Source organism: Sinohyriopsis cumingii, chromosome 4 (genome assembly GCF_028554795.1).
Source record: "Sinohyriopsis cumingii isolate HCF-2022 chromosome 4, ASM2855479v2, whole genome shotgun sequence".
In the NCBI taxonomy this organism is placed as follows: Eukaryota; Metazoa; Mollusca; class Bivalvia; order Unionida; family Unionidae; genus Sinohyriopsis; species Sinohyriopsis cumingii.
The window spans coordinates 76,187,001-76,205,853 of NC_142964.1; the positions used below are offsets into that span (position 1 = coordinate 76,187,001).

General features: G+C 35.9%; 1 protein-coding gene across 8 annotated transcripts in view; it reads right to left on the minus strand.

Moving 5' to 3' along the window:
* Positions 1–18,853, minus strand: part of LOC149801483 (interleukin-18 receptor 1-like) — a 31,999-nt gene that overhangs the window by 8,095 nt on the left and 5,051 nt on the right. The window contains exons 2-3 of one of the 8 annotated variants that reach the window (XM_089955640.1): positions 7,912–8,007; positions 2,790–3,181 (exon numbers count right to left, since the gene is read on the minus strand). The exons of 1 other annotated variant lie outside the window; for it this stretch is intronic. Coding sequence is in view for 3 of the 7 variants with exons in the window: in XM_089955639.1 (XP_089811765.1) it covers positions 2,797–3,237 (441 nt within the window). In the remaining 4 variants the exon portion in view is untranslated. Of the gene's footprint in view, positions 1–879; positions 1,033–2,789; positions 3,279–7,911; positions 8,008–18,853 lie in introns of all 8 variants that reach the window. 6 more of the 8 variants (XM_089955639.1, XM_089955642.1, XM_089955645.1 and 3 more) reach the window with 6 other exon arrangements.

Below are 18,853 nucleotides of genomic sequence, written 5' to 3' on the forward strand. Positions count from 1 at the left end.
ATGGACACAGATTTTCTACTCCTGCTGCTCACCACTGAATTTATCAAATGTAGACAGATTTGAACAATGGCCATTTTCTACTAGGTCCCATTACATCTCAAGTTTGCTTATCACTGATTTCGTAACTGAGAAGATATTGCTCCAATCAGATCAAAAAGAGTACAGCTTGGTTGCTTTGCAAAATAAGAACTGAACAAGTTGTAATTGAAACAGCTGATGAGTATGGGTGACTAGATCTGGTCCAAATTTAATGTACATGCTAGTGTTGATCTCAGTCAAAATCCCCCACAGATCAAGCTATGACATGCACGTATAATGCCAGTTACAGTGGCAAATTTATTTAAAGGTTGGTAATTCACATAGTTCAGGTTGATCAGCATTCCAAGGCTTATATTTTTATTATGCTGCTTCATAAAGGAAGATTATATGAACAAGAGTGGATAATACAAATGATGAAAATTTTATATTTTTATTTCATCACAAATCACTATTGATGGCAGTACCATGTGTCAGAATCCAATAATATTGTGTGACCTTTGACCTTTAGATGAGGCTAACTGTGCTTGAAAGTTTTGAAATTTCAAATGTGAGTCTGAAATTAAGTGTTGATAACTAGGATCAAAAGTTTAAGTGTATGTGTATCTTAGCACAACAATATTTTCAACAAAATTCTTGTTTAATTTTGATAATTTTGAACTTGTTGTTAATTTTATTGTTTCACTTCTACTGGATTCTGACATTTAAATATCAGAGCTGGATTATCATTCTTTCTGAATGTAACAGTGCAGCAAAAATGTCGTCAAAGGAATTCTATTATCTTGAAGAACTCTACTTTTTCACATGGGGTCCCAGAGCGGCCAAGTGGTCTAAAGTTCTTACAGTTATGTATCACTGCCATCTCCTCTCTCTGTGTGGGTTTAAGTCTTGGGCTCAGACAACGAGGGTATGTGAGAAAGCGGTGATTCCCTTCCAAAGTTTCCTGGGATCTTCCTCCACCATTGATGCTGGCCACCATGTACAGTCTATCTTGTGCTGAAAAATGGTGTTAAACCCTATACCAACAAAAAACTTCTTTACATTCTATGCAACACTCAAAGTCATGTTATAAACTGTACAACACATCTAGAATAAAGGTCCTGCAAGACACCTGTTTATAAAGCTGTAAATCAGGTCCTGTATATCAAGAATACCTGTCTATAAAGGTGTAAATCGCATATAGAATACAGGTACTGCATATCAAGGACACCTGTCTATAAAGCTGTAAATCAGGTCCTGTATATCAAGAATACCTCTCTATAAAGGTGTAAATCGCATACAGAATACAGATCCTGCATATCAAGGACACCTGTCTATAAAGCTGTAAATCAGGTCCTGTATATCAAGAATACCTGTCAATAAAGCTGTAAATCGCATACTGAATACAGATCCTGCATATCAAGGACACCTGTCTATAAAGCTGTAAATCAGGTCCTGTATATCAAAAATACCTGTCTATAAAGCTGTAAATTACATCTAAAATACAGGTCCTGCATATCAAGGACACCTGTCTATAGAGCTGTAAATCAGGTCCTGTATATCAAGAATACCTGTCAATAAAGGTGTAAATTACATCTAGAATACAGGTTCTGCATATCAAGGACACCTGTCTATAAAGCTGTAAATCAGGTCCTGTATATCAAGAATACCTCTCTATAAAGGTGTAAATTATATCTAGAATACAGGTCCCACATATCAAGGACACCTGTCTATAAAGCTATAAATCACATCTAGAATACAGGCCATGTGTATCAAATTTTGACTGTTTTTCTTGATTATATTCCATTCCTTGTCTATAAAGGACAATTGTGTTATATTTCTTAACATTTCTTTATATAGTGGTGCTAAATGTTTGTGTAGATACATTTATAAAACTAAGGCAAATTTAGTAAAATCATTTGATCAGACTTTAAATAGTCTGCCTCCAGGTAACTCAATTCATTGTACATGCTTCCTTCAGTAATCAGGTAACTCAATTCATTGAACATGCTTTCTTTTCATTTTTAAGAGATTCACAAAACAAGACTGGGTCATTGTAACTATGTAACAAAATGTTATTAAATTGTGAAAAACAGATGAGTACCATATTTTGCATTTAATATTTTTATAAATTTTAAAATTTTCTTATCATTCAGTATCCTTTATTCACTTGTTATACCTTTGTTTATACCCACATACCCCAGTAGTATTCCTGAGCTGAAATAAAACCATTTCAAGTTATTTGAATGGTACATTCATTTGTATTCAACATTTCATATCTTAACTGCTATTCACTGAATACTGACTTGTCATCAAGATCTCTGCATTCAGCTAGCCAACAAGTCATTCTTTTTATTTTCTGATACACCTACTAATTAATCTTTAAACAAATTAATGATTTTTTTTATTTTGTTGCAATTATATTTAGTGCTGTTTGCAATGGATTTGTTTAACATGATGGCTGGTTGTACACATGTATTTTGCAATCTCCAGTCATGAAGAAAGAAGAAGAAAAAACACCTAAAAAAAGGACACATTAAACGGAAATTTTTCATTCACTTGATGCATTTTAGGAAGGCATTTTATCTCAAATATTCTGTTTCGGAGATCAGCATAATGCCTACAAAGTCCTCCCTATCACCATCCACTTAATGATCTTACACAGAGTAACCCAAACTCAACAACAATGTATAAAGATGACTGATAAAAAATAAACTTATTATCACAAAAAATAACAATCTTACTCATCATATAATAACAAATAACAAACATACTCTTCATTTATGATGCTTGAAAGAGTTGTGGCAATTTTTTCCAAAATTTTGACTGTTTTTCTTGATTATATTCCATTCCCTGCAGTGTAGACAAAACTGGTGGTATTGTAGTGCTTTGTTCTGAATAGACAGGTATAATGGTGCCTCGCAAATCACTGTCTAGTCGGTGTGTTAAACTGGCATGCAATTTCATTTCAAACCAATTACTCTTGAATGCTGCATCTGACAGAATAACAAAGATCAACCTGCTTTTTGTGATAGCATAGTCTATATTACTGAAGTAAGTTGCTCCAGGGACGGCATTCCTTTCCTCTAAGTAGCCCACTTGATGCAAAGATTTTTCAAGAAAGTCCAGAATATCCTTGGCAACTATGAAATCTTCATCCGTCTCACTGTGAAAAATGCAGAAGGCATACTTATAGGGAGAACTGTCAAATATCACTGCCATGGGTCACAATTCTGATAGTCCACCCTAATTCTTTATATGCACTGAAATGAACATGTTAAAAAAAATCAGTTGAATGGCTTACCATATTTGCTGCTACGTTGCAACGTTCAAATTAATGAAATGGTGGAATTGCTTCATTTTCCTGAAGGTATCAACAATAATTTGATGTTGTTTGTGGAACAAAATAAAATTGCCATTTGTTCTTGCTTCCAAGTCATGTCCAACTGCAAACTGCATTGACCAAGATATGCTGCTGCATTATGCACCAGCAAATCTGAATCAATGCAGTTTGTCAGAAGTAATCAGTAGAACAAGCTACAAAGATCCTGATCTGCTAGTGCATCTTACAACAGCTGATCAGGATCTATGAAGTTTGCAGTTAGACCCAACTGATAAGCAAGTACATATGGCAGGTATGACATATTAAATACAGCATAATTTCTCACGATAAAAGCCCATACATAATATTTTAAAAAATCTTCATGGCTTATCACGAGAGAAATGTAGTAACCACTGTATATACATGGTTATAATTCAAGTCTAACTGCAAATAATACAGACTCTAATCTGCCATCTCATCATGCACCATGTGACTCTTGGAGCTGCTGGATCAACGGAAGACATACTGCAGTTCTGAAATTTTGCTGCTTGTGCTTCTTCATCTCTCATCAGCTCAAAGTCTGCAGTTGCGGTATGGATGAGACTGCACCCAGTGGAATGATCATGTGTGAGAGCTTTGCCTGACTCTGGTTGAATGCTGACCTGCGGGAGTGTCTGAAGTGTTTCTTTTCATGTCTCTGAGTTCACTCTCTATCTTCTTCTTTGGTACTCAGTTGTCATATATCCTGGTCATGTGGCCTGCCCAGCTCAGCTGTGATTTCATCAGCAGTGTGTATGCTTGAAATGCTGTGAACTGCAGTGTCAAGGACCTTGTCCTGACATCTTATCCTCAGTAAGTTCCTCAGGAAGCTCATGTGCAAATGTTTCAGCTTCTTGGCATGACATCAGTACTGTCCAGGTTTTGCATGCATACAGCATGATTGGCATACCAAGGGCTTTGCAAACCGTCAGTTTTGTTTTGTGGAGTGTTACCTCTGTCTCTGCATTCCCATACATTCATGTGTAGCCTACCAAAAGAAATACCTGCTATGTCAATTCTCATCTTGGTTTCATCGCTATTATGGACAGCATATGACTGAATACTACTGAGACAGATGAACTCCACTGCCTGGAGGGTCTGGTCATTCACTGTGATTCTGTGATTGTAGGCTCAATGTAAGGCTTTCCTGGTGCTTGTGTATAGATCACCTGTCTACATGATACTAACTGTGAAATCAAACCTGAATAGAAATGGTCTACTTCTTTGCATGTCAGACACACAGTTAACATTCAGGAAATTGTTGTCAGCAAAAAGAGGATAGCAAACAGTCACCTCCTGTAACTCCATCTTTGCCTGTAGTCTTCTTATACTGATAAGCCTGCCATCAGTCCAGTATATGTTGTCGATCCCAGTGTCATAGTTATGGAAAGTATCACTAAGCATGGCAGAGAACACTGTACTAAAAAGGACTGGGGCTAATATACAGCCTTGCTCAATTCCACTGGAGACAGGGATTGGTTCAGATGACCCACCATTGTTCATGATGCAAGCAAACATGTCATCAAGGTAGTGTGAACTATTACAATGAATTTCTCTTTGGGTAACCAAATTGTGCCATGATCTTCCAGAAGCCCTCAAGAATGACAATCTCAGAGGCCTTTTTCAGGTTGACGAAAGTCATGTACAGCTTGGAGCTCTGTTCCTGGCATTTCTCCTGGAGTTGTTGAGCTGCAAACACCATGTCTGTGGTCCTTGGTCATTTCCTGAAGCTACAATGACTCAGTCAGGAGACCTTGATTGACGTGATGCACAAGGTGATTCAGCAGAATTCTTGAAACATATTGCCAGCTACTGACAGCAAGAAGATGCCCTGATGGTTGCTATTTAATTGTCTGTTGCCAATTTACTTAAAAAATGGATGATGCATCTATCCTTGTGTATAGTTTCTTGATTCCACATTGACTGGAAGAGTTCAGCCAGTTTCTGAACCATGTGCATATCTCCAGCTGGAATAGCATCTGCTACAGGTATTTTGCCATTTGACAGCAGGTCAACTGCTTGCTCAGTTTCAATAAGAGCTTGAGGATCAGCACATAATTTTGATTTCCACACAGGGCAGTCAATCTACCGGTACTTCCGTTTCACTGAATAATGATTGTTGATTGAGAATTCTGTTGAAAATGTTCCACATATTTTTGTAGTACCTTTCCTTTGACCATGAGCTCTGCAGTGTCATCAGCACTCAGTACTGAAAATGTTCCTGATGACTGTGGTTCACAGAAACTCTTTAAAGCATCATATAAGTTCTTCAAGTCATTTCTATCTACAAAGGACTGAATCTCATCTGCTTATTGTTCAGCCAAAATTCTTGCAAATTTCAGAGTTTGAAGTGAACAATCCTCTTAATGTTATTGAAGACTACCTTCTTAGATAAAGTCCTTCTTAGATGATAAAGTCCTGTCTTCTAAACAGGCATTTTGAATATGATTTTTCTCATTCAGTCATCTCTAGATGTCCGCCTCTTTTTCATCAAACCAACCATGGTGATTATGTTTGGTGGGACCAAACATTCTGAATGCAGCTGAATTCACAGGGTACTGAGCTTGGAGACTATGAACATCTTGCCTGTCTCTTGGCCTGATGATGATACAGTCAGTGAGATGCCAGTGATTGGAGTGCAGGTGTATCAAGATGTCATGATATGGTGAGGCAGAAAAAAGACTGTCCTAGTGATTAAGGTAAAAGGTCATGTTCAGCACATTTCTTCAGTAGGTTGACTCCAATGTTGTTATGTTTTGTCAGAGTCTATTTTACCAATGATGGCTGGCTGTGTCTGATGATCTGAACCAATTCTGAAATTGAAGTCACCAAGGATAACAAACTTGTTTAATTTCAGCACTTCTGTGATAAGAGACTCCAGGTCTTCATAAAATTTGTCCTTGATCTCTATGGTGGGAGCATAAGCACTGATGAATAGTGTTCCGGATAGTAGCATTCTCATCATCTGACATTCAGGAAATTTATGAGCTGTGCTTGGATGGCAAACTCAACATCAGCTTCGTGTCACTTTTCTTTACTTCAGCCATTCCAGAAGAAGTTGTAACCAGTTTCTTCTTCAGTCAGTTGTTCTCCTAATTTGGTATTGAACCTGGGCAGTTCTCTACCACCTAGAGTTGTTCTTTTCACTGGTCTATCTGCTGATGTACTGTCCATTAGTGTGCACATGTTCCAGGCACCAATGGTAAGAGGCATCACCTTTGTCTTGTGAGATAAGGTGAGAATTCCAACAGCCATGTTTTGCTAACCAGGATTAAGGTGAAGCAGATAAAGTTAACAGCACATTTTCTAGTCCATTCCTCATGCTACAGAGGTCAGCAATGTCTTCCTAAATTGGGCTGCTCTCTCACCCAGAGGGCTAGCAAGTACCATGGCTGCTTCAGTCCACTGAAAAGGCAACCCCATGCCAGGGCCCCGAGTGGCCGAGTGGTCTAAAGCACTCTCCGTCACGGATCACTGCCATCTCACCTCTGTCTGTGTGGGTTCGAGTCTCGGGCTCGGCCAATGTGGATATGTGAGAAAGCTTGCTGGTAGCTTCTCGTGGGTCGGTGGTTCTTTCCGGGGTTTTCCCTGGTTCTTCCTCCACCATTAATACTGGCCGCCATGTATAGCCTATCTTGTGCTGAAAAATGGTGTTAAACCCTATAACAACAACAACTACAACCCCATGCCTTGAGCATCCTGAGTACAAGTCTGCAGCCGCAGCTCCCAGTGTATTGGCCACCACTCTGCCACTCACCCAATGCCACAGAACTTGAAATTATCTGATTCAAGCTGAATTAGGGCAAGTTACACAGAGTCACCCTCACTCATTTAGATGTGTTTGAATTAAGTGGACCAACAATGTCAAGACATCTGGAGATGCAGTGGACAAACAACAGGCCTGCTGCATCTAGTGCCCTGTGATGTCCACACAGCTCTATCCATTTGCCTATTCAGCCACTAAAGGACATTTAAATTTGTTCAGCCACCTCATCCACAAAAGACTTTTCAGAAGGAGCCAGGTGCAAGTAACCATGTTTGGTCAACCATTGCTGGTAGTATGATCTACTTTCTCTTATGGTTGTTGTTGTTGTTGTAGGGTTTAATGCCATTTTTCAGCACACGATAGGCTATACATGGCAGCCAGTATTAATGGTGGAGGAAGAACCCGGGAAATCCCCAGAAAGAACCACCGACCCTCAAGAAGCAACTGGCAAGCTTTCTTACATACCCACATTGGTTGAATCCGAGACTCGAACCTACGCAGAAAGAGGTGAGATGGCAGTGATCAGTAACGGAGAGCACTTTAGACCACTCGGCCACTTGGGGCCCCCTTCTCTTATGGTATCATGCATGATGAGAGAGAGAGAGAGAGAGAGAGAGAGAGAGAGAGAGAGAGAGAAGACAAATAACCCAGGGTGCAAACTAATATTTTATAGTACAATTTTATGACTAGCAACCTGACTAGCAACCTGAGTAATTTATCATTTAGATGCTGTCACGTTGTGAAGACAGCCCTCATGTATGCAACTTACCTGGGGTGGAGAATGTTGCCACAACCTTGGTGACTGACCTTTGTTGTGCAAGATTGCGACTTGAATCGGCACTGGAGTGAACAAAGCAGCAGCTATCTTCAAAGAGACAAAGTAAGTGGTAAAGCCAAAAGAGGTTGTTTATTCACAACCAAACCTCTGCCTAGCTGTGGTTAAAAGAAATCTGACATGTGCATGAGAAACTAAGCAGACTACAGTTCAAAGAGACCCCAGTATCAAATCAGGGCTGAGTAAGGATAATATATGCAGGGCAGCTGTCTGAAGCAGATCCTTATTCTACAGGTCATTTTATGATCATTTCAGTACTCACCAGGATTTTGACCAACGCAGAGTTCTAGTAAGTTAGGCATACTCCGAATGCCCCGCATTTGTAAAAGGTAGAGTGGGAATTCCGAATTGAAAAGCTTCTTAAAGGTAAGAATTCTTCGCCCGAATTTGTTGAACTTTACTGAGAGTTGTAATTGTAGAAACTGATTACCTGAATTATGTTGGCATGTAGAGGTAATCTCACCTACATATTTGAATTATTTACCTATCATAACATTCTGTAGAGAAATTAGTATTATATAAGATTGAATTGCATAGATTGTTAGCCTGTGATCGGAATTAATTGTCTAATTTTCTGCAGGCATGTGCATCACATTGAATTACTGCATTTATTAAAGAGTTATGTTTGAACTTGTACTTGTTTTAATTTTGAGTTTGAATATATAGTTGTGAACATATCGTGAAGTATCTGCATATTTGTATCCAAACGTTGTGTACCTCTTATGATTTGCAAGGTAAGGAATGCATCTAATTGTGTGATGCTGGTTGCAAGTTACTATCTTGAGAATTAAAAATGTGTACTCATGTCATAGAAGTTTTTGATGTATGTATAATACGACTATTGCATTATTACCCTTATTATATCGTACAAGCATGTATGGAATATTTTGATGTGAGTGTATGCGTGACCTAATGATTTTAATTGCCTTTATGCTGATGAAAGTTAGTTGTTGTTGTTGTTGTTGTGGGGATTTAACGCCATTTTTCAGCACACGATAGGCTATATATGGCGGCCAGTATTATTGGTGGAGGAAGAACCCGAAAAAAACCCGGAAAGAACCAACGACCCATGAGAAGCTACTGGCAAGCTTTCTCACATATCCACATGGGCCGAATTCCAAGACTTGAACCCACGCAGACAGAGGTAAGATGGCAGTGATCTGTAACGGAGAGCGCCTTAGACCACTCAGCCACTCGTGGCCCCTGATGAAAGTTAGAGTAAGGGTGTGAGATTTTCTTAGTCGAAAGGGAGACTAGCCTATACATCCCTTATTATTTACAGAGAAGCTTTCGGTGCTGTTGGAGTTGTTCGGGTTGGACCGAGTAGCACCCAATGGTGATTAAGTTGGGAGAAGTGGTTATAGAGGTCAAGGGACTGGATAGAATAATGGAGGCAGATGTTTCAAGGCAGAACGGAGAACAGAAGTGGAGGAAGTGGAAGGGTGAAGGACATAGATGAGGGACGGAACAGGTACTGAAGTACCAGTCAAATAAAAAGAAATAATACAGATAAGTAAATTAGAAGGGACAACTGGAAACACTCTCACGTTGCACATCAGATGATAAAATTGGCAGATTAAATAGGTTGAACGAGTGGAGGAATTGTGGAAAGTTACTTGTGTTGTTTGAATATTTAGATCTGTTATTAAATTGTTATTCCTCACATTTTATTTTTTGTATATATATACCTAGACTGTCGGCATTGCTAACTGGGGGCTCGGAGCTATATATATCCATCTATTTAAAAATTTTAAATTGTACGTCCTCCATAGATATTAGCAAAAATACCACAGGAGATAATGTTACACTGATGCCATTTTTATCTATCTAATTTTATTTTGATTCTCAATTATGAAAAAAACAAACTGAGGAGAAGAAAGTTACAAGAACAAGACATACATGTACTTTGTTTTTTCTAATCAATGGATGTCTGAAAATACATATATTAGTAGCCTTGGTAAATATTTTGTAGAATTAAAAACTTAGTGCACAAGTACCCAGTCAAACAGCTGCTGCAGAAAATGAAGATTGAATTAATACACAACTACAATGGCATAATCAGGCAATACCATTTATACTGGCTTATAAGATGAGTCAAACCATAAACAAAGATTCTGATCTGCTGTAGCAAAAGTCTGTTGATCAGGGTCTACCTTGTTTGTTTGAATGATTACTCCTAACAAACTGCACCTATCCATATCTGCTGGTGCATTATGCAATGCAGATCTCAGTCTGTAAAGTTTGCAGCTGGACTCGTCTTATAAGCAAGTACATATGGCATTCACATATACACTCTGTCAGGGTGTTGGGGATATCCCAGAAACTTAAACAATGGTAATACATGTACTGTTACAGCAAAAAACAAATATTTGCCCCATCTCTCTTTTTGTGAATTGATATATTTTTTTTTCAAAATAATTTCTGCCGACGGCAAGACAAAGCTGAAATAAGTGAAGCCTATGGCTAGCAAAATATAATTCAATTTAAATTAATAAAATAAAAATTAGTGTTGCTATACATCCTCTTTTTCCTGGACATGTCCTCCTTCTCAGTTCTTCAATCTCTATACATAGACAGACACAGATGCACCCACTCTCCTGAGTGTCCTCAGTTCACATATGGTAACCCTAATACAAATCAATGTAATGAGTGCCCTCTACTTTGAAAGTTCACTCATGGTAACCCTAATATAAATCAATCTAATGAGTGCCCTCTCCTTTGAAAGTTCACACATGGTAACGCTAATATAAATCAATGTAATGAGTGCCCTCTCTTTGAAAGTTCACATATGGTAACCCTAATATAAATCAATGTAATGAGTGCCCTCTGCTTTGAAAGTTCACAAATGGTAACCCTAATATAAATCAATGTAATGAGTGCCCTCTCTTTGAAATTTCACACATAGTAACCCTAATATAAATCAATGTAATGAGTGCCCTCTACTTTGAAAGTTCACACATGGTAACCCTAATATAAATCAATGTAATGAGTGCTCTCTCTTTGAAAGTTCACATATGGTAACCCTAATATAAATCAATGTAATGAGTGCCCTCTGCTTTGAAAGTTCACACATGGTAACCCTAATATAAATCAATGTAATGAGTGCCCTCTACTTTGAAAGTTCACACATGGTAACACTAATATAAATCAATGTAATGAGTGCTCTCTCTTTGAAAGTTCACATATGGTAACCCTAATATAAATCAATGTAATGAGTGCCCTCTGCTTTGAAAGTTCACACATGGTAACCCTAATATAAATCAATGTAATGAGTGCCCTCTACTTTGAAAGTTCACACATGGTAACCCTAATATAAATCAATGTAATGAGTGCCCTCTACTTTGAAAGTTCACACATGGTAACGCTAATATAAATCAATGTAATGAGTGCCCTCTCTTTGAAAGTTCACATATGGTAACCCTAATATAAATCAATCTAATGAGTGCCCTCTCTTTGAAAGTTCACACATGGTAATGCTAATATAAATCAATGTAATGAGTGCCCTCTCTTTGAAAGTTCACATATGGTAACCCTAATATAAATCAATGTAATGAGTGCCCTCTACTTTGAAAGTTCACACATGGTAACCCTAATATAAATCAATGTAATGAGTGCCCTCTCTTTGAAAGTTCACACATGGTAACCCTAATATAAATCAATGTAATGAGTGCCCTCTACTTTGAAAGTTCACACATGGTAACGCTAATATAAATCAATGTAATGAGTGCCCTCTCTTTGAAAGTTCACATATGGTAACCCTAACATAAATCAATGTAATGAGTGCCCTCTGCTTTAAAAGTTCACAAATGGTAACCCTAATATAAATCAATGTAATGAGTGGCCTCTCTTTGAAAGTTCACACATGGTAACGCTAATATAAATCAATGTAATAAGTGCCCTCTCTTTGAAAGTTCACATATGGTAACCCTAATATAAATCAATGTAATGAGTGCCCTCTGCTTTGAAAGTTCACACATGGTAAACCCTAATATAAATCAATGTAATGAGTGCCCTCTGCTTTGAAAGTTCACACATGGTAATGCTAATATAAATCAATCTAAAAAAAGGCTGCACAAATCTAACTTTTTCAAGATTTCTCATGCTTAATCTATTTTTTTGTTTCATAACATCAATAACTGGGAAGATTGCACACAAATTTAACAAGAACATGCTTGTGAGACTGAAAACATTTTAGCACAGTTAGGTTCTAATTTGCACAGTGCGCATGAGAGAAGTAATTTTTCAATTATTCATTTTATTTAAATGTATATCGTTTGTTTGATACAATACAACTCCAGGCATAATCCTTTTCCTCACAACACATTTCTAGTTTGTTCCTCTAAGGAAACTTAAACCAACCACATTCTTTTTCTTCATAAATAGTTATGGCATTGCTGTAATTTTAAATCTGAAACTTGTAACTGAGTAAGCATAAATCCATTACAAAAGGAGTTTTTCTAGCTTGAAACAAACACTTTATCAAAAATATACAGCATGTACATTATCAACAAAGATTCCTATACTTGTGTTCAACACAGATTCTTTTGTAAATGATATGTGGTGTACTTACAAAAGAACTGAAATCATATGGAGGACCCTCCATGTGGGAAAAATAATGAAGAGTAATGAAAAATAAATTATATGAAACTCGCAATTTTTAAAATAAACAATAGCTTTTCAGTGCTGATACATTAAATCTCTGTCCCAAAATTTGAAATTTCTAAACTCCATTGTGATGAGAAATATTAAAAGACTGGTAACAAATTTAAGGTGAACAGAATTTTACAATAAAATACAAGATGTACAAATTCTGAGTTACACAACAAAACGTACTCCCTCTAAAATATGAAAAGCATTTGTTACTGATGATTTTTATAACTCTAAGGTCTTTCAACTAAATAACAGACGAGAGCTAAAACCAACAAGCTTTGTAAAATTCAATAATAATTTATTTCCCTAGAAAATTTAAAAAAGAAATTTCAGTATTGTGAATTAAATATCAAATGATCCTAAAGGTTCTATCAAAAGTCCAAAAAGCACAGAGTATTTCAAATGAATTCCAGTGGTGTTCTGAATGGATTCCAATCTTGAAAGTTCTGATGTACCATTAGCCTGGAATTAGTCTGTTGATGTGCTATAAGTCTTTATGTGTCACTATGATATAATCCAAAATATCTCAGAATGAATTCACAATAATCCCAAAATAGTGATTTAGTCTGAAAGTATTACAACTGAGCAGTAATTCCAGTAAATAATTTATATAAACAAATCCTCTCAAATTAAAACTACCACAACTAATAGACTGATTCCACTAATCAAATGTTAAAGTAGAAATAACAAATTTCTGTTTACTTCTATCTTATATTAAAAACTAAGACACAGCATCTGAACCAGGATGAGGGAAATTTTCTGATCAAATTTAGACACAAGATCATTTCTATTAACTTCCAAGACCAAAGGCCCACATAAACATGTTTAACTCCAAGTAATAATAATCTTAATATTTAATCTAAAATCATAGACAAGAATTAGCTACGTGTGTGTGTGATTTCGATTCTTAATGTAGCTTTAACAATTTGTCTGTCATATTGCTATGATGCCTGCAGTGTGGCAGTTTATAGTGATGTCTAGCACTGGGGCATCATGCCACAGGCATGCAGCATGATGTTTCACCCAGTCATAGTATCCAGACACCAGGCTGACCAGTCCTAACACTATCCTCTTAATGCTGAGCACCTAATGATGCAGCTGTTAGTACTATTTTTATAAGTCTTTGGTACGACTCAACTGGGGTTTGAAACCACGACCTCCCTCTGCCAAGGTGGATGCTCTAACCAATAGGCCACCAGAATGATCAGTTAGCTATGTAATATGTTGTTATTAAAAAAATAGCATTAGTCAGGTAGGCCCAACTCCTATCCTCACTTATGGATAAATGTCAATCACACAGTACAAATTAAATATACATAACATATAACCATGGACAAAAGTCACATGCAGTACATAATTAAATATAAAAGGAAGATTTATACAATAAAGCTTTCTTTTATATCAAAATCAAATTTACATGATACTATAATAATTAAACTTTGATTAACGCTTTATGAACAACACAAAATATAAATAAAGCAACATATAGATTTATATAATTATATAGATTGACTTTACTGTGTACCACAATATGCCCTAAAAATGTAAACATGCAAGGCAAAACTTCATTGTCAAACTTGCACTGAGTTGATAAAAAAATCTACAAATAGTTTCCAAGTGATCTTTCCAGGATACCGTTGTTGATGATGATGTCAACAATGTAAGCATCACAATTATCTGGACCATATGTTATCATGTTCATTAAATGCTGGAAAGTTAAAGGAGAACCTTTCAAACCAAATGGCAAAACATTATACCAATAAAGTCCATTTGGAGTTACAAATGCCAAATTTTTCTTTCCTCTTTCTTTGAGTGGAATTTTCCAGAATCCTTTTAAGAGGTCAAGCTTTGTGACATATTTTACAATTCCAAGTTTGTCAATTCAGTCATCAATTCTTGGCAGTGGAAATTAATCTGTTTTGTTGACAGTGTTCACTTTTCTATGTTCAGTATTATCTGGTTTTGGCAAAAAATATTTGGTTAATTCCAATTACTTTTGCTTGATTCCATGAAATCATTATCCAGTAAATACTGATTTCCTTTTTCAAATACATGTATTCCTGTTAGACAGGATTGATCCTGCAAGGATGTTGTTTCACAGATGTAGAATCTACAATTTTAATTTCATTGTAGATTTTACGTATTCTTGTTAGAACATCTGGAAACAAGTACTCATATTAACATAATCACTGTCTTTAGTTCACTCATTTCTTGTGGCTGTAGATGTTAAAATTTCTTGTCGAAATTGTTCAATATTTCAGAATTCTGAAGATTGGTTACACCAAAGTTATTCCAGTCCAACTGTAAGCCATCATTTAAATCCTCATTGTGTGTAACAGATACAAGTAAACTAAATGAATGTTTAATTGGGCTATCTCTATCAACATATTTGTTAATAATAATAACATTTACAATAGAAAATGCCAGGTCTTCAAATTAATTATAAAGAAAACAAGTATAAAAATTAAGGGTACTACCAAGAGATTTTTATTCTATTTCAATTCAGTAGGAAATAAATGTATGCTTGCATGTATAAAAATGGAGCAGCAGTTTATATCCCTGTCTGTTGTCACAGCTTGCTTGGATTTTTGTTATCATCGAATAAACTAGTGATAAAAGCCTCTTTGCATGTAAGTTGTTTTATCTCAAAGACCTTAAAAAACCAAAAACAACGACGTGTTTTTATTTCATGTTGTAATTTTGTTTTGGTTTTTTTGGCAATTTCATCAATTGTAAATCCTCACTATTATTCAATCTAAAAGAATCTGATACACTTAGGATGCACTGTTTACTAAATTATTTAACAAGGTAGTCAAAACAAAACATTAAAAATCTTTTGTTTTTCAATTTACCAGCAAAACACCTTAAACAACAGTTAGTGCATGGGAAATTTGCAGAAAACACATCTCTGCACTGAGCTAGATGACAATATGTTGTCTTTGCATTCAAAACTAGGCTTCATATACGTCTTCTCTGTCACTGGATTTATAGTCCAGCAAGATGCACATTTTGGTATTACCAAATAGGTCAGTTCTTGGAAGGAAATTTCATATGAGCAGTATCTGGAAAACTTTTGAAGATGCCTACTGTCCGCAAAACTCTTGAAGAAGCAACTGTCTGTAAAACTCTTAAAGATGCCTACTGGATGCAAAACTCTTAAAGATGCCTACTCTCTGCAAAACTCTTGAAGATGCCTACTGTCTGCAAAACTCTTGAAGATGCCTACTGGATGCAAAACGCTTAAAGATGCCTACTGGATGCAAAATTCTTGAAGATGCCTACTGGATGAAAAACTCTTGCAGATGCCTACTGGATGGACTACAAAATGTAATCACTCAGTTTGTATTATGCCTTTCTTTCTCAAAAAATTTAAAATGGAAAATATTTTCCCTTTTATTCTGTTAAGCTGCGACCATTAGCTGCATGACAAACAATAGAAAGTACTTTTGGATTGATATGACTGTTCCAGCACTGCACATTTATAGTAAAATACAGTTGGGTCATTCTGGAATGGTGTCATACATAACAGCAAATTCAACCCAAATCATGGGATGCAATGCTAATATTAGTACTGGAATTCGGTTGGAATAAACTGTAGGAATTGAAATTTTTTTAACTTATACATGACGTTCTACAAAAGCATTAAAACTTGCTTAATATTTTCTCCATATCTAACCACAGAGACTTAATTTTGTTTGTGTTCTGTTATCTACTTTTAATCTGCGCTATTTTCTACCAACTGTTCATTTTGACTTAACTCATATCTGATACAGCCACCTATGACTTCATGTAGCCAGGAACTTAATAATAATAATAATAATAATAATAATAATAATAGTAATAATAATGCAGTATTTATAGAGGTTCACTAAGTACAAGGACTCTTCTCTTCAGTATGTAACAAAATGTAACAATGAGAAAGTAAAAATATACACAGACCAATGTAAAACTTATTATTATTATTATTACAGATCCGAACACTGGCCAAGTCAAACCAAAGACTTATAAAAATGGTACTAACAGCTGCATCGCTTGGCGATCAGCATTACAAGGTTAGTGTTAGGACTGGTTGGCCTGTGACTGTGTGGGACATCATGCTACATGTCTGCAGCATGATGCCCAGTGCTACACATCACTAAACTGCCACACTGCAGACATCTTAACAATATGACTGAATTTTTTTAAAGCTATGGTAAAATTCCAAATCCAAATCACAAACATACCCTATGTGGAAGTAAATTGAAAATATTCTTGGAGCAATGCGTTTTAGACAATCTATACATGGAGTGCCTTATGAAGATTGATCCATCTGTGATTTTTTGACCATTTAAGTTCTGCAAATAGGCTATCAGATGAATTGTCAGGGGATGCATTGAAAATGACACATGCTGCCCATTTCTTACGTCTATAAATCCTTTTCTAGTTGATATGTTGCACAATTTCCCCATACCACGGATTAAAAAGAAGATTACTGGGAGCATACATGTATTATATCTAGTAACTTATGGTCATCCAGTGTATTTAAGAAATGCTGGCTGATTTGGACCATGGCTGATTTGGCCCAAATTATGGGATGATCTAACCCAAATTACAAGTAGATTCTATCCAAATGCCAAGCTGATTTGGACTTTGTGAAACGTTAAAAGAAAAACAATGGAACACGCATACCTGTTTTTGTAAGCATAATGAGTGAATGTAAAATGCTGATTTTCAGTTTTAAATTTATATCAGATAGTTATTAGCATATATCTACCTGAATTCAGAACAAAATAGATTTAATGCTATCGCATTTAGATTTTATAACCAAACAAACATTCCAAAGTTTCTATAAAAAAGTTAACTTTTCTTAAATCAGGCCAATATCAACACCATGAAACAGTAATGCATATAAATTGACCCAATGTATTTCTTGATTTCTTTTTTAAATTGTGCTTTCATGTATAAAAAGTTTTTGATGACTAAACACACTCTGCTGTTATCATTAAATCGCCGAACTGTTATCTTTTGAGTCAAATCTTGAACCAGTAAACCAACTTATTTTAATTTTAACCTTTGAAACATTTGAAAATATTTAATTTAAAATACATATTAAATCCATTAAATACTGATTTCTGAATATATATTTTTATACTAATTTATACAGCAACACTTCCATGTAGCCATGTTATTTCAAGTTAGCATTATATTTTGGTTCTAGAATGGTAATAAATATAGTAAATTGGCAAACAACATCAAAAATTCTTTAATTATTGGACAGTGGTCAAAAGGGTTTGGCCAATTCATGGTCAGTTGTTGTTGTTGTTGTTGTGGGGTTTAACGCCATTTTTCAGCACACGATAGGCTAAGCATGGCGGCCAGTATTAATGGTGGAGGAAGAACCCGGGAAAACCCCGGGAAGAACCACCGACCCACGAGAAGCTACTGGCAAGCTTTCTCAAATACCCACATTAGCCAAATCCTAGAGTCGAACCCACGCAGACAGAGGTGAGATGGCAGTGATCCGTAACAGAGAGCGCTTTAGACCACTCGGCAATTCATGGTCAGATGATCCCACTATTAGTGTTTGCAGTTAAATTAATTAAGGATGCAAAGTAATAAACAGTACTAATTTAAGTTAAGATGGTATCCGTGGGTAAACTCATAAGATACCAACATTAAGTGCCAGGGATGATTGATGGCACAACTATGGAAGTCCTATGCTGAGAAATATATTAAGAAAATTATTTTTAAAAATAATATGCTATTTTGTTATCTTTGCTCTTGTACAGTATCCATTTTCAATAATACATTTAATATGCATACATTTAAATAATGCATTATAAATTCAGCTGATGAAAATAACTTAAGGTGCTCATTCTTTTTGTATTTAAGGTTTATTAAGTATTTATAGTTTACTGCACTGGTATGTGAAAATATGAACAAGTTTTTCTGAGTACATGTAATACTGCACAACCTTGGGACTGAAGTATTAGTCTGAAGAAACAAAAATAAGTTTATATTTTCCCATACAAATACAGTAACCTTTTAATTACATATTCAGTTTGTTTTTCAACCTAAGATTCAATAATAAAATGAACAATCTACAAGAAACAAAGTCACTGAATTGATGTTATATTCCCCCAAAAAATACATAACGATAGATATATCAATATACAGAAACAATATTGATGAACACTGAGTGCTCAGTGACCTTTGAACTTCATAGCATGCTCGACATCAATTTAAA